This window comes from Archocentrus centrarchus, chromosome 15 (genome assembly GCF_007364275.1).
Source record: "Archocentrus centrarchus isolate MPI-CPG fArcCen1 chromosome 15, fArcCen1, whole genome shotgun sequence".
NCBI lineage: Eukaryota > Metazoa > Chordata > Actinopteri > Cichliformes > Cichlidae > Archocentrus > Archocentrus centrarchus.
This window is the reverse complement of record NC_044360.1, coordinates 10,825,653-10,840,192: the sequence shown is the minus strand read 5'-3', so window position 1 is coordinate 10,840,192 and position 14,540 is coordinate 10,825,653. Positions and strand designations below refer to the sequence as shown.

Here is a 14,540-nt window from a genome sequence, read left to right as displayed (position 1 = left end):
CTGTATCTGTTGTACTGTACCCGGGCTGGCAGAGCTCCAGCTACCACAGCACCAACCCAGAGAGGGTGGCACGTGTTGGCATGGTGCCCAACTGTAGGCAGGCCCATTATCTCTCATTAGCAAAAAAACCCCTCCTCATTACACAAAAAAACACACAAAATGAGAGAGCATTTATCTGCTGTCTGACCTTGAGAGAGTTCCCGTTGCTTTTCACGCAGCAACTGGCGTGTGCGCACACAGTATACAGTAGGTGCAACAAATTGAGTGCTCCGCTGTTGTTGAGTTTGCCCTTGTTTTGGAGTGTGTAGGGTACGCTAAGAAGTCTTTGCAGAAGAAAGAGATTCAGATCTTAAAAACACACTGCTCTGTTTAGGTTCAGATGAATGTTCCTCCAGATCCCTCAAGAAAACATATGGGCATCTAACTCAAAACAAAACAAAGCACACAGAGGTTATCGTTTATGAGTCAAACAGGTTTCATTACTATGATCTCCTCACAGTTTACTCTGGGTAAGTGTATTTTCAAAGTGCACCCTCGTAAATCCAGATTTGCTTCTCCTGAGTCCTGAGGATTTCTGAATATTTGAATATCATTTTTAGTTCACCTCAGTTCAGTCTCTCTAGTGTTTTTTGCTAACATGTAACCCCTGCATGTGGCACTGGATTAACACTGTTTGAGTGAAGATCAGTGGCAAAAAGCTTAAGCTTGTGGAATCAACATTTTTATTTATTTTTTTTTTTACTTTTCAAAATTCTGTTTTTTTTTCTATGAAATGAAACTAATTTACAATTTTAGGATATTAATAAAATCATAGAAATAAGTTTTCTCTTCTCTTCTCCTCTCTTCTGTATCAGCGGAGAGGGAAGCTAGGCCCTCTGTTCTAACCATTATATTCATCATTGTTAAATAGTTAATGCCCCTGAACATCCTGATGCATGGCCGACCTTGCTGCTACAGATTATTAACACACACACACACACACACACACACACACACACACACACACACACACACACACACACACACACACACACACACACACACCTTCTTTCAACAGATGTTGAACATCACTGCTAATGGAAAGTCAATGGGGAGGAACAGTGTTAGCAAACAACAAAGCATTGTTCTCTCTAATGCACTGATGTGTATTTGCACAGTCAGTCATCGCACGCATACACACGCACAGACTGGTAGGCATTAGTTCTGCTCTATGATCATTGCTCATTTGGTTGATTCTCTAGTTGACCATGTTTCCACTCTGTTGAACAAATAGGTGTTTATGTTAATTGAAATCACTTTAGCGCCTTTAAAAACCCAGTTAAATAAGTGCACTCAAATTTCTTTTTCATATTAGAACCAACTTTACACCAATGTAATCTATTGATACATGTGTGGCTTTCAGTTATGGGTTTATGTTTGTGTTACGCTATTCAGTCAGTTAAACGTAGTAAGTTGAGCCAAGCGACAGTGACAGTATTGTGGAAAGTCAGTGAATTAAGGAAGACAGTAGGGCTGCAAATGATAACTTTACCTTTTACATACTCTAAATTTAGAGATGAGTGGACAGAGGCCATTCAGATGGTGGCCGACAAACTGCAGAGGCAAGAGGAGGAAAGGATCCAGTGCAGCCCCACCTCCAACATTGACAACATGGTGGAGGAGGAGATGGACATCTCCACTACGCACCACAAACGAAAGGTAAGACCTACACTTGCATATTCACATATTTTATACTCAAGATACAGAAAATATTCCAGCTGTAGTGTTGCTGTTCATTACATTGTAATGGATTATTTACCTTTGGCTTCCCCTTTATATAGTCACAGGCAGTGTGTAGACTAACAAAAAAAGTTGTGAGGTAAATAAGTTAGAATGCTCCAGCAAGTAAAAGCAGTTATGTAAAATATCTTCTATGAAGGCAGAGGTGATATTTGGGTACATTTACTAGTGCATGTATCCCATAAACTTAACCAGTACCTGCCTCCTCCAGCTCTGCTGTTTATTATACCCCACTCTGTAAAGGTTTTATGTAATAATGTTATGGCTCAATAAAAAAATCTGTTTTCAGTGTCTACCGTAGACTAAAGGGCTTATTTTGACCTGACAGTCGTACTAGACATGGTCATGAAGATGACTGGGAGGCATCCCATGGGTACTATTAACATCGTTCATGGATTTCATGGCATTTAGCCCAGTAGCAGTCAATAAATGTTGTTTTTGGCTGCTTGTATTTAGATATCATTTACATTCAGGAAGATTGGCATTGTTTTTTTTGTTACATGAAAAAGGGTTTTATAGAAAATGCTCGTTGTATTGCTCAAAGCAGAAAAAGATACTTGAACTCACATTTCAAAATATTTACAGCCCTACACCTCCACTGGGATTTCAAAACTTCTAAATGCCATTAGATACTGTATCAATTATTCAACTTGAGGAACTCATGATATTGGACTTCTTTATTTTCCTCCAACAGACAATGAGCGACTTCGACTACCTGAAGCTGCTGGGAAAGGGAACCTTTGGTAAAGTGATTCTTGTCCGGGAAAAGGCCAGCGGGAAATACTATGCCATGAAGATCCTTAAAAAAGAAGTCATCATAGCCAAGGTGAGTCTGGCATCCAGCATCAGGCTAAACTTTAGACAGAATGTATCTTCAATTGAGTCCATTAAATTAAATATTTTATCTTTTACTGCATTTTTGATTCTGAGTAGTGTCAAATGTCAGTATCTGTTGTTTTTATTGCATTGCTGCTGTGCTCTTCAGCTGCTCTCTTTTTTAGTAGCTTAAGTGGACTGAAAATGTTTTTTATTGCATCTTGTCTGAACAGGATGAAGTGGCTCACACACTCACAGAGAGTAGAGTACTAAAAAACACCAGGCACCCCTTTCTAACTGTAAGTACCTTATAAATGTTTTAAGTTCATACATCCGTACATATGGACAGTGTCCTGACATCTGTACACAGACACCTATTGATCCTCCACATACTCGAGTCTCTTGAGGCCAATTATGAGTTAGACACTGCATTGTTGTACTTTAACGGCTGCATCTGTTAGCTTTGATGTACACACATTAGCCACCGCGCACATATATGTATGTTCAGACACACACACACACACACACACACACACACACACACACACACACACACACACACACACACACATTATTGAAAGAGCAATTACAGTTCACATCTGAATTTAGCCTTGTCACACCTGCAGCCACAAAGAAGCTTCAACCAACTGTTCTTTTGTTTAGCAGATTCCTCAAAAGAACACACACACACACACACACCTACTTGCTTTGAATAAACAAATACAGGCATAAACAGTTTAAAGCTTAGGCTGATCACGTTGTACTGCTCCTGCTGTTCTAGCTAGAATGACGAGACTTCCTGCTGTGTATAAAATTCACTCACCCACCTCACTGTTCACAGTACGGGGAGTGCATGAGAAAACAAGAAGATTGTTGTTGTTGTTGTTGTTTTTTAAAAGTCAAATAAAAAAGCAGCATTTCATGTTACACCCCCTGTACAGCCACTGAGGCCTGTGATGTTTATATATATAATATATAAAAAAACACGTTCTCAGATTTTATTCATTAATGCAGGGCTGATGAAATTAATTCAGTGGCTCACTGAAAGAATTTCTGTTTGGGACACGTGGATGGTTTCTGTTATATAAATTGTTTGTGTGTGGTTTTTGTTTCAGTCACTGAAATACTCATTCCAGACTAAAGACCGCCTCTGTTTTGTCATGGAGTATGTGAATGGAGGAGAGGTAAGACAGACACACACAGACACACGTTCATGATGGATGCGCTGTGTGGTTTCTCATCTCTGTGTTACTGCTTTAAAGAGCCGGTTAAACCACAACTCCACCACAATAACTGACGGCGAATAGGCACTGTCTCACAGTAACTGTCTTATAGTATATAAACAGATACATTCTTGGATCTGTTTTCTTAATTTTCATTTCAGTTTTTATATGTCAGGGCTGTTACAAGTGTTTTAAATCATATTTAATCACTCTCCAGATGCCAGTGTTCAACCAAATGACAATGGGTTGGATTTAAATTGTAAATTAGTTGTTTTTGTGATTATTATTATTTCCAAGACAATCTCCTAAACAGTTTTCAAGGTTCATGAATGTCTCATAGATGAATACAGCATATATTGTAATGGTATGTGCGAAGCTGCAGCAGCAGTGAACATTTGAACATGCAAACACAGAAGAAGCGGCTAAAGTTTCACTTTTGGATTGCTTTGTAACGTGGTTAATTTTCCAACCAACTGGCCTCTCAGTTGCCTTCTCGCCTCGCTTTACTGTTCACTCCCTCTCCTGCGTGCGTCTATTTATGAACACACCTATGGGGCAGATACAGCCAGACTGACAGTCGGAGATGAAATGAGTTTGGATTCCCCCACTTTTCCATTTCTCAGATTTTTAATCGGGCCGTTTTTGCAATCTTGGTTCATTCCCTTAGTGTAACTGTCACCTGCTCCCCTCCCAGCTAGTTAAGCAGTTCAGCCAGCGCCAGGCCTGAGCAAAACTCACACACACTCACGCTGAGAATACCAGCAAACACACACACGTACTTAGACAAACACACGCAGCAAATTTTTACCTCAACGGACAAATTGTGACCACACATACCACACAAACTCTCATACACACACACACACACACACACACACACACACAGAACCCATTACAAACCTGCCACAGTCACAGCTGCCAGTACACTGATGAAGGCCCACCTGTCGTGTTACCCCCTCTCACCGCAGCTTCAACACACATACATAAACACACGCACACACAAACACCATTTCAGCAAGGTGGTCTGTGAGCATCACTCCAGTGGCCATTATGCAAACCTCCCTGAACAATTAATGGGGAGATATGTGCCCCTTGGCCTCATGGGTAATTTGTACAACTTGACTAGTGGGGCGCAGCAGGCTGGTGTCAGTTTGGTGCCACATGTGTAGCTGTGTGACAGTGACAACTTGACAACTGACAGCAAGGGAGAGAGCAAGAGGAAGGGAATGTGAGGTGAGCCACTTAAAAAGCAAGACAGAGGAGAGATGGGAGGTCAAGCCACAGGCGGCGGGTGGGAGAAAAGAGTTGTGTACTCTTTAAAGTATGAAAATAAGCCTTGCGCCAAAAACAGAGAATGGTGGATATGAGAATGGAGCAAATGAAGACGGAGACTCAGGGGGCAAGGCCAGTTAGGCCACTAATGAGTACTGCACCGTAGGCAATTGGGGGGCTGTTGGCTGCGGCGGTAGCGGCAGTCGGCCTGTCTTTAACTAGACTGGTGTATTGATTAAACCCTTGATTTGGCCCCCGTCACCGAACTCCACGCCAGCATCGTGCCAACCTAGCCCAGAGGGTAACGTGGAAGAGGTATGTGTGTCTGTGTATGTGTAGTGAGGGGGGAGTGGGGCACTAGATGAGGCGCCAGCTGCCGAGCGCCTCCATCCGCCGTCCTCTGAGGACCCCCACCCCCCCCACCCAACATGCACCCCTCTCTCTCACTCACACACACACACACACACACTCCACTCACCCTCCCCTTCGCTATCTATCATCTCAATATGGTGCGGGCAGCCAGTTTGTGTTGTGCTAATTTCCTCCAATAAATCAGTAATTATTGCTGTGCCGTCCCTGCTGTCTCTCCCCCTTCTCTCTCCCCCGCCCTCTCTCTGTTACTCTCCCTCTCACCCACTCTTCCCTTCTCGTCCTTCCTCCTTTTCCCGCAGCTGTTTTTCCATTTGTCCAGAGAACGGGTGTTCTCAGAGGAGCGCACGCGCTTCTACGGCGCTGAGATTGTCTCAGCTCTCGACTACCTGCATTCAGCCAAGATTGTGTACCGGGACCTCAAGGTAAACAGAAAGAGGGAGGAAAGGCAGGCTGGGGGGCATGAATGAGAGTGATCAGATATTTTAGGGAAATCTTCTTTTGTTTTTGCCCCCCACCCCCCACCTCTTGTATTTCTTTTTTTTTTTTTTTCATCCAGAAGGAGACGAATGGCTCAGGATGTGCAGTAATTAAAGAGACGGACAGGGACAAGCTCACACAGACATAAAGCAGTAAAGAATAGCAGGAGGCAGGGAGAGAGGGAAGGAGAGGGGTGCTGATGCCACAGAGGTAGAGAGGTAGATGGCTTCGTCTGAGTGCCTGCCTGGCAGCCTTGGCCCCAGCCCCACTCACAGCAGCCAAGAAAACAGAAAGGAGAAAAAGCAGAGAGTGAGAAAAACACTTCAGCCATTAAAATTAAAAGGTTGAGTGGCTCCACTACATGCCTGAAGTTTATTTCCCTTTTCAACTTGGTGTTTGTGTGTCTGAGTGTGTGTATTGCTACAGTGTGGAGTAATACAATACAGCTTTCTTTACCCATTCCTCTCTGCTTTCCACTTCAAAAACTTTGACTCCACAGTGCACGAAAAGTGTTCAGTCAGTTACTAAAGTGTTGATTTTTCAGTCACATATGATGACAGTGAGATTTTGCTTACATTCCAGTTGGAAAACCTGATGCTGGATAAAGATGGTCATATCAAGATCACAGATTTTGGGCTCTGCAAGGAGGGCATCACTGATGCTGCTACCATGAAGACCTTCTGTGGCACACCAGAGTACCTTGCACCTGAGGTAACACTTAAAAAAATGTTTTTGTTTCTAGAGCTCTTTTTCTGTTCCTTTTCTTTAATGTAGAAGTGATTTCTGATAGTTGCTGCTGAACCTTTCATTCTCCCTCAAACATCTGTTTTTGTGACTGCTGATATGTGGCGGTCTATGTGATAAGATATAAAATTATCCTTTATTTGTCCCACATTGTGGGAAATTTATAGTGTTGCAAACAGCAAGGGGACATTAGAACACTCAGTACAAAAAAAAAGAATAAATAATATATAAAATCTGATAGGAAAATACTAAAATACTACAAAAATCTCTAAACATTTATATACATTTAGTAAAGATGAATGATTATTGCACATTTATTGCATTTGTTGTTAATTGCAAATGACCATTATTGCACTTGTTAGTTTAGGTGAAAGAGTAAAATAGTAAATAGTCTGCTGTGGGTCATGCTGGTTGTAGAGTCTGACAGCAGCAGGAAGGAAGGACATACGATAACGCTCTCTTACACACTTTGGATGAAGCAGTCGCTCACTGAAGGACCTGCCCAGTGCTGCCACTGTGTGCCCATGCGTGGGGTGGGAGTCATTCCCCAGTATGGATGCCAGTTTTACTTGCATCCTCCTGTATCCCACCACCTGCACAGGGTCTAAGTGACAACACAAGACAGTGCCACAGTATTGTCACAGTATTGTCAGTCCAGTCCAGTTTGTTATTTATGTGAACACCTGGGTATTTTATACTCTCTCAATATGTGTTCCCTGGCTGTTCATCGATGGAGGGGGATGTCTGCACCTGCGGAATTCCAGGTGTCAATTTTGTCATCAGAAGGTAAATGTGAGGTCCGTGCCTGTGCCTGCATTGCACTACAATGCACCAAATAAGCACACATCTTTCAGATGGATTCCAAGCTGGTCCAAGCTGGGTGCGTGCACATCTACAGAAAAGGAGTCTGTTTTGCTTTTTGCTTTGATCTTCACTAATTGACCACTAATACATAACATGGTGTGTAATGTCACAGAATCTGCATTTTCTGAGCGACTTCACGGTATTGTCACTGAGTTTGTACAGTGCAGTTGTCCTAGGCACCATGTACATGTATAACTATACACTTTATCAGGTCAATAAGACGGCTAAGATATTTTCAGATGTACAGGATGTACATCAGCTTGTTTCACCTTGTTTACACAAAAGGTGAAGGATTTTACGACCACATCCACAAAGCAATGTCCACTTTATAGATTTATTTATACAATTGATCAACTACAGAAATCTCAATGCCTTAATGTACTGTATGTTATGTAAACTGAGCAGATTGACTGAGGCCTCGTAGTGCAGAAAAGCATCTGTGTCATCCACAGGCGGCCTATCCATTAGGCAGCTTTTCTGCACTTCTCAGGGTTCCACCAGGAAGGCCCCTGTGAACCGTGAGGCCCAGTTTCTGTTTATCTAACAACAGCCCCGGCTGATTAGTTTAACTACCGTGATTATTACTGAGCTTTGATAAATGGGTGTGGGGTAGGTTCATGAAGGACCTGCAGGAACCACACATACAGTATATTTTACTGCACTACAAAAATACATTATTATTATTATTATTATTATAAAAATATACTTTTAAGCATAAAAAGTAAATGTATTAAATTGAATGGCTCACTTTATATTGAAAGATTTCATTCTGTGTCATATTGTCATAAATTGTTATTGCTTTATTTTAATTTTTCTATCTGCTTGAGATGGCGCTAATGTACTCAGTACCTTTGAATCACAAAGTGATGATCCAGAGACTCTCTCCTGACCTGTTACCCATAATACACTGTTTCATAACAGTGTTAGGAATCTTCTTACAGTGGAATTTATGTATGTACTGTTTCACTTGCAGATTTCACAAGCAAACAATTTCCATAATATCAGGGTGAACAGTAAATATGCAGTTTTTGCGTGCGAATGAGGGTGTTGGTTGAATTGGAAAAGGGCAAAGCACAGTTCTCACACACACACAGACAAACACGCACAACTACAATGTTGTAATCGTTTTTTTGCAACCATCCGCTGTCCAGTCATCAGCGCTGCCTCACTCGAAGGCCAGCAGATCAACTGCGGAGAGTGTTGCACGACTGTGGGTGGTGGAAACAGATCGATGGTGATGTGGAGATGAAGGCAGGAGGGGAGAGGCATAGTATATATCCCACTCAAAAAAGTATGGAGGACAATTTGGCGCAGCATTTTGTGTTTTTTTTTTCTTTTTTTTTTTTTCTTTTTTCTTTAGTCCCTTCCTTTGGGTGCCAAAAGCTGATTGGAGGCTGTTGGTTATTTTTCACAGGATGTGCGTCTGTGTGTATTTGTGTGTGTGTGTGTGTGTGTGTGTGTGTGTGTGTGTGTGTGTGTGTGCGCGTGTGCGCTGTGTGTGTGATTGCAGTAGAAAGTGCAGGCTAAAGCGAGGCAGATGGCGGCAGATGGGCGAGGTTGGAGGAAGGTGCTCGGAAAAAACCTGGAAATCTACACCACCGCCGCCGCCACTCGCCCGCCCGCACGCTCTGCTCGCCCGCCCGCGTGTAAAAATAACACAGTTTGCTCGGAGCCAAGTTACAGAGATGCAAAGTAGCCGGGATAAAAAAGAGAAAGGGGGGATGGGGGTTGAAGACAGAGGAAGATGAGAAGGGAGAGAAAATATTTCAGGGTTACAGGAGTGAAATTCAGACAGTTCCCGTGTTTGCCGTCAGTGAAAAGGGCAGATGAGAAGTGAATAAAGAGGGTTTCTGTCTGCTGCGTGCCTGAAGAACACACAAACAGATACTGCAGCTACGCAACACTGAATAATTCTTCAACCCAACTTGTAAAGAATTAGATTGAAGTGTTATTGTTTGTTTCAAGGAAAGTCAACAATTAAAAAAAAAGATTAATCTAAGATTAATGAAAAATAAGCAGTGTAAGATCCTTGCAAAGGGATGGAACAGGATCAGAGAAAACACATGGAGAGTGTTTTTTTCAGTTTTTGTGTGTGTGTGTGTGTGTGTTTGACACATTTCTTTGTGGCAGTTTTGAAAGTGTTAAAGGGAATGGATTTGGGCCTTTTCCATTTATTTGTATGTGTTTGTTTTTATTTTGTTTGTATGTTGTATATGTTGGGTATTATTGTGTCTTCTTTTTTTTATTGTAAATGGTTCACAATCATAACAGCACAGTCAGCGTATTTGAAAACGTTAGCACACTGACAGCATAAATTCACTTCAAAATGATGACACTTTGGGGACGGAACATCTCTGTTTGAGCCCCACAATATGGGATAGTATGTTCACAGTATATGAGCTGTGCATATGCATGTGTGTTTGTGTTTTCCTGCTGGGTCTCTGGGCTGGTACAGCCTCAGGCTGTGTGTGCCCATCCCGTCCCATCTAGCCCTGTCCAGGCTGCCAAAGCCCTCATCCCGTGATCAGCAACTAGCTGCCACATGGCTGCCACAATAGGGACCAGGACAGGACAAGACCTTCTCCATTACTGCTGCTTTAAATACCTCTCCTCTCCTCTCGACGGATTTTTTTTTTCTTCCCCCTGTTTGTTTCTTCCTCTGTCATGTCCTATTTATTTGCCCTGCCTCTTTTTAAATTATACACATAACCACACATACCGTAAACACACACACATGCACACTCCAGTGCCTCCATGCCTCAGGCTGTGGGGCATCATTCTGGCTCTGTGTGGATTAATCTGCTCCCTGCCTGCAACCGAGCTGCCACCACTTTCTTTAGTCCCAGGACACACACACAGTTACACACACTGTTAGAGAAGCTGACATGCACATACATATACATGCGTAACCATACAGCTTGATTAGTATACATTTCTGTACCTTTTTTATACAAAGATGCAAAATCGGCCTCGTAAGCTGCTCTGAATTTCATAAAGTGTGTGTGTGTGTGTGTGTGTGTGTGTGTGTGTGTGTGTGTGTGTGTGTGTGTGTGTGTGTGTGTGTGTCCCTCCTCAAGCTGCAGGAACTGAAACAACACCAAACATCTCCTAGTTTGCCTCACACTCAAAACTTTATGAATTTGATGAGGATGGATAAATATTCCATCTGCTGTGTGTGTGTATGTGTGTATCTTGCAGTTTCCCAGCAGTCTAAGCCAGTGTTATCCCTCCAGCCGTACCAGTCAGTAATATATCTGGAGCTGGCGGCGTGCTTCATTCCCCCAGCTCTTCTCTGCAGCTGCCAACTGGGTGACCAGCTTAATTCTCACCCAAACACACATTCACACATAAAATAGCACTCATAAGTCTCTTATTCACTTCCACATACTGTACATGTTGACTTGCACACATTGAAGCATTCCGCCTGCATCATTAGCAGTTTAGTGTCAAGTGCATGAGCTCAGTCAGTTAATGACCAGCTTTCCGTGGTATTGAACTGCTGTGGAAACTCACAGGCAGCTGTTGGGTGTTTTTTCCCTTCGCTGCTTGGTGCAGGGTGACATTTAAATTCTACAGTCTTATCTAGTTGTAGAGCTGGAAAGAAACTGCTGTAAGTAAATTGTAATAAGCATATTTTCTGACTGCCTTCACAGTATCTTTAGACTGTGGTGACTTTAGATGACAGCAGCTCTGTTTAGCGTTTAACATGCAGAAATCCAGGTGTACAGTGTCCAAGTGATACTAAATAAAACTAGATTTTGTATGTTAAAGTGCCCCTAGTGACACCTGTCCTCTCTGCATCTGCCTTCAGCTACTGATCATTTCTGGTATTAGTTCAGTGTGGAGTATATGTTTTTAAATATTATGATTTAATTTGCTGTGTAATTGTTTCACGTCATTTTGAATATCGGCAATACAAACAGGCTTTTTGTGAATGTTTGTCTTGTTTTAGTGTCTGTTAGTGCGTGCTCATGTCCACCCTGACTGGTCCATTATTAACAGTGAGTGAGATGTTATTATTATTGGCGAGATGTACAACATATGCTGTTCTGGCTGCTCTCCAGCCCTGTCTGTTTGACAGACACACACACACACACACAAACGTGCAACACAGGCATGCATGCACACACTTGCACTCATCATGTTAATAAGCTTATTATGTTAATAAGGGCCTCAACAGCACCTGAAATACCTCTCTTCTTGTTTCTGCCTCCCTTTTTCCTCCTTCTCTTCTTCTCTCTTCCAGAGGTGTGCAGACTGGCACATGAGAGGATGAAAGAGAAGAGAGCGAGTAAGAGAAGGCATGATTAGAGGATGGAGAAGGCAGGATGAGACAGGATGGAGAGGACAGTGCAAGGAGAGCAGGCAGGGATGAGGAGAATGAAGGCAGTCCAAACACAAGATTTTGATATAAAAGTGACTTACTAAACAGTACATTTTTCGTTCTCTCTCTCTCTCTCTCACACACACACACACACACACACACACACACACACACACACACACACACACACACAACACACACACAACAAAGCAGTTCACGGTGTAGTACCTGTGCCACCCAGCTTGGAGGTCGGTCTGGCCCTGATTCGGACTGCAGGCTGTTCCTGCCTTTTCCATCCAGGGACATTCTTGTCTATCACTGCCAGGAGAGCTTCAGTGTGCCAGGGAGAGCTGGCAGTAAGCGGGGGGTGAGTGGGGGGGGGGGTCTGGTAGGCCGCGCCAACGCGCTGACTTTCCTACTGTAACAGGGGCCTCTGAAGACCTGCCATCCCCTAATATTTGCCTCTGTATGTGGCTGTGTATTGAGAGAAGTGGGGGCTACTATGTGCACCTTAGCCCTTGATAACTGTGCAGCAACTTCTGTTCATCTCAGACAACTTTTAGTTTTATTTATCCCTCAAGCCTAATGGCATATTGACTGTCCTTTGCTGCCGTTCCTCGCTCATCTGTTTATTCACTGGATACCCTGAGCAGTCAAAGTTGTCCAATAAAATAAATGCAGACATGCAGGGGAAAAAGCAGATGCCTAATAAAACTAATGGTCCCATTTTAAAAAGCTGAAATTTTGTATCTGTGTGTTTACGCTCCTCAGGTCCTCGAGGACAATGACTACGGTCGAGCGGTGGACTGGTGGGGTTTGGGTGTTGTGACGTACGAGATGATGTGTGGTCGGCTGCCGTTCTACAACCAAGACCACGAGAAGCTGTTTGAGCTTATCCTCATGGAGGACATCAAGTTCCCGCGCACTCTGTCAGCTGATGCAAAGTCCCTGCTGTCTGGCCTGCTCTTCAAGGACCCCAACAAACGGTGTGGGCCGAGGCTTGACCCTTCAACCCCCCCCCCCCTTTTTTTTTTTACTTTTACACACAGGAAATTGACTTAAGTTATTTTGCTATATAAACAAATAAAAACACTATATATATTCCTGCACATTGTCACTTTATTGCTGGTTTTGTTAATTTGGAATGTTTTTTGGTCAATAAAAGTTATAGATTCATTAGCAATATCAACAAACATCACAGCAACTATTCATACAAACATAGAGATGTTCTGATCTTACTGATGTTGAAATGGCAGTGTTTTCATTCACCAACTGACCAAATTTCAGTAGGTCACTGATTGTATTATTTCACCATCATTTGTGTTTATACCAGAAGTAAGAGACACCATATACATGAGTAGTTTTTTTTTTTCTTCTAAGTTTCTCTTTACTTGAGAAAACTTAATGTTCTGTTTAAGCTGTTTGGAATCAAATGTTCTACTTTTTTCACTTTTGCTTCTAACATTCCTGTCCTCACCTGTCCTCTGCCCTAGGCTTGGAGGAGGACCAGATGATGCTAAAGAAATAATGAGACACAGTTTTTTCTCTGGTATTGACTGGCAGGATGTCTACGATAAAAAGGTATGGAGCAAAATGATGGTAAAATTTAATAAAATATGGCTGTGGAAACTACCTCACAGTACAGATATGTACCTAATTTATTTAACTTAAGAAGACAGGCAGCTGTATAGAGCACAGGGTGTTACGAAGAGGTGTGACTTTGTATCCTGTGCATGTGTTTGCTCATATAACACCACCAAGTGAGAATCAGGTGGCAACACTTGAGCATGTTATGCAGGCGCCGAGCCTCCTCGTTTGACTTTTTTTCATTTGTTGTATTCCTGTGTTCCTTCCTGGATCTCTACCACTCCTTGTATTCTTCACCTTATTGGCTGCTGCATTTTTTTTTTTTTAAGGGCAGCCATTATGCGTTTGCTTATTTTCATGGCCAAAGTTTATTATAAAGAGATCACTGTATGTACACCTAATCCCTGCGAGCCAAAAGCTCCAGCTTCACATTGGTCTAAATGCTTGCTTTTAGTGCAGTTTTACTGCTCTTGGCTGTGGCTAATTAGCAATGAAACCCCCACTTACCTGCCATTTAAGGTTTTTTTTGTTTGTTTGTGAGGTTTAGCCAATCAGAATGCTAATCAGTAAGAAAAAATGGCACTTAAACACTGAGTTGCATTACAGTAGGTGACCTGAGGGGCTGTACCAAGGCTGACTATAAGATAAATAAGGATTATTTTTGATCTTTGAATTTAGGATTTGAATCGCTGGACTGGACAGAGGCTAGAGTCCAGTGATTTAAAATTTCTGTAAAAAGTATGGAACAAAGTATAAAAGACCTCTTTTAAAGGATTCGACTGGTTCTAACCCTCCAAATGCCACAGACGTGTTTCTTCTTGGCCTTTTTTTCTGATTTTCAGTGCCATGAAGTTTTAAACCCGTCAGTCAGCTGCTCTGTAGTCTGGAAGAGCAGCAACCAGTGCTTCTGTTATTTACAATCTGATCTGATCTCTTCACATCTCTGTCCCAGCTCGTTCCTCCATTCAAGCCTCAGGTGACATCGGAGACAGACACCAGGTACTTTGATGAGGAGTTCACAGCTCAGACCATCACAATCACCCCACCAGAGAAATGTGAGTGTCTCCTGCCTTTCTTTTCCG

The 14,540-nt window shown here is 42.5% G+C and overlaps 1 protein-coding gene across 5 annotated transcripts in view; it reads left to right on the top strand.

Moving 5' to 3' along the window:
• Nucleotides 1-14,540, top strand: part of akt3a (v-akt murine thymoma viral oncogene homolog 3a) — a 68,206-nt gene that overhangs the window by 48,895 nt on the left and 4,771 nt on the right. For all 5 annotated transcript variants that reach the window (XR_004021111.1, XR_004021110.1, XM_030748550.1 and 2 more), the window contains 9 exons: nucleotides 1,554-1,698; nucleotides 2,474-2,605; nucleotides 2,829-2,894; nucleotides 3,711-3,779; nucleotides 5,762-5,884; nucleotides 6,522-6,650; nucleotides 12,643-12,857; nucleotides 13,365-13,452; nucleotides 14,411-14,513. Coding sequence is in view for 3 of the 5 variants with exons in the window: in XM_030748550.1 (XP_030604410.1) it covers nucleotides 1,554-1,698; nucleotides 2,474-2,605; nucleotides 2,829-2,894; nucleotides 3,711-3,779; nucleotides 5,762-5,884; nucleotides 6,522-6,650; nucleotides 12,643-12,857; nucleotides 13,365-13,452; nucleotides 14,411-14,513 (1,070 nt within the window). In the remaining 2 variants the exon portion in view is untranslated. The remainder of the gene's footprint in view (nucleotides 1-1,553; nucleotides 1,699-2,473; nucleotides 2,606-2,828; nucleotides 2,895-3,710; nucleotides 3,780-5,761; nucleotides 5,885-6,521; nucleotides 6,651-12,642; nucleotides 12,858-13,364; nucleotides 13,453-14,410; nucleotides 14,514-14,540) is intronic.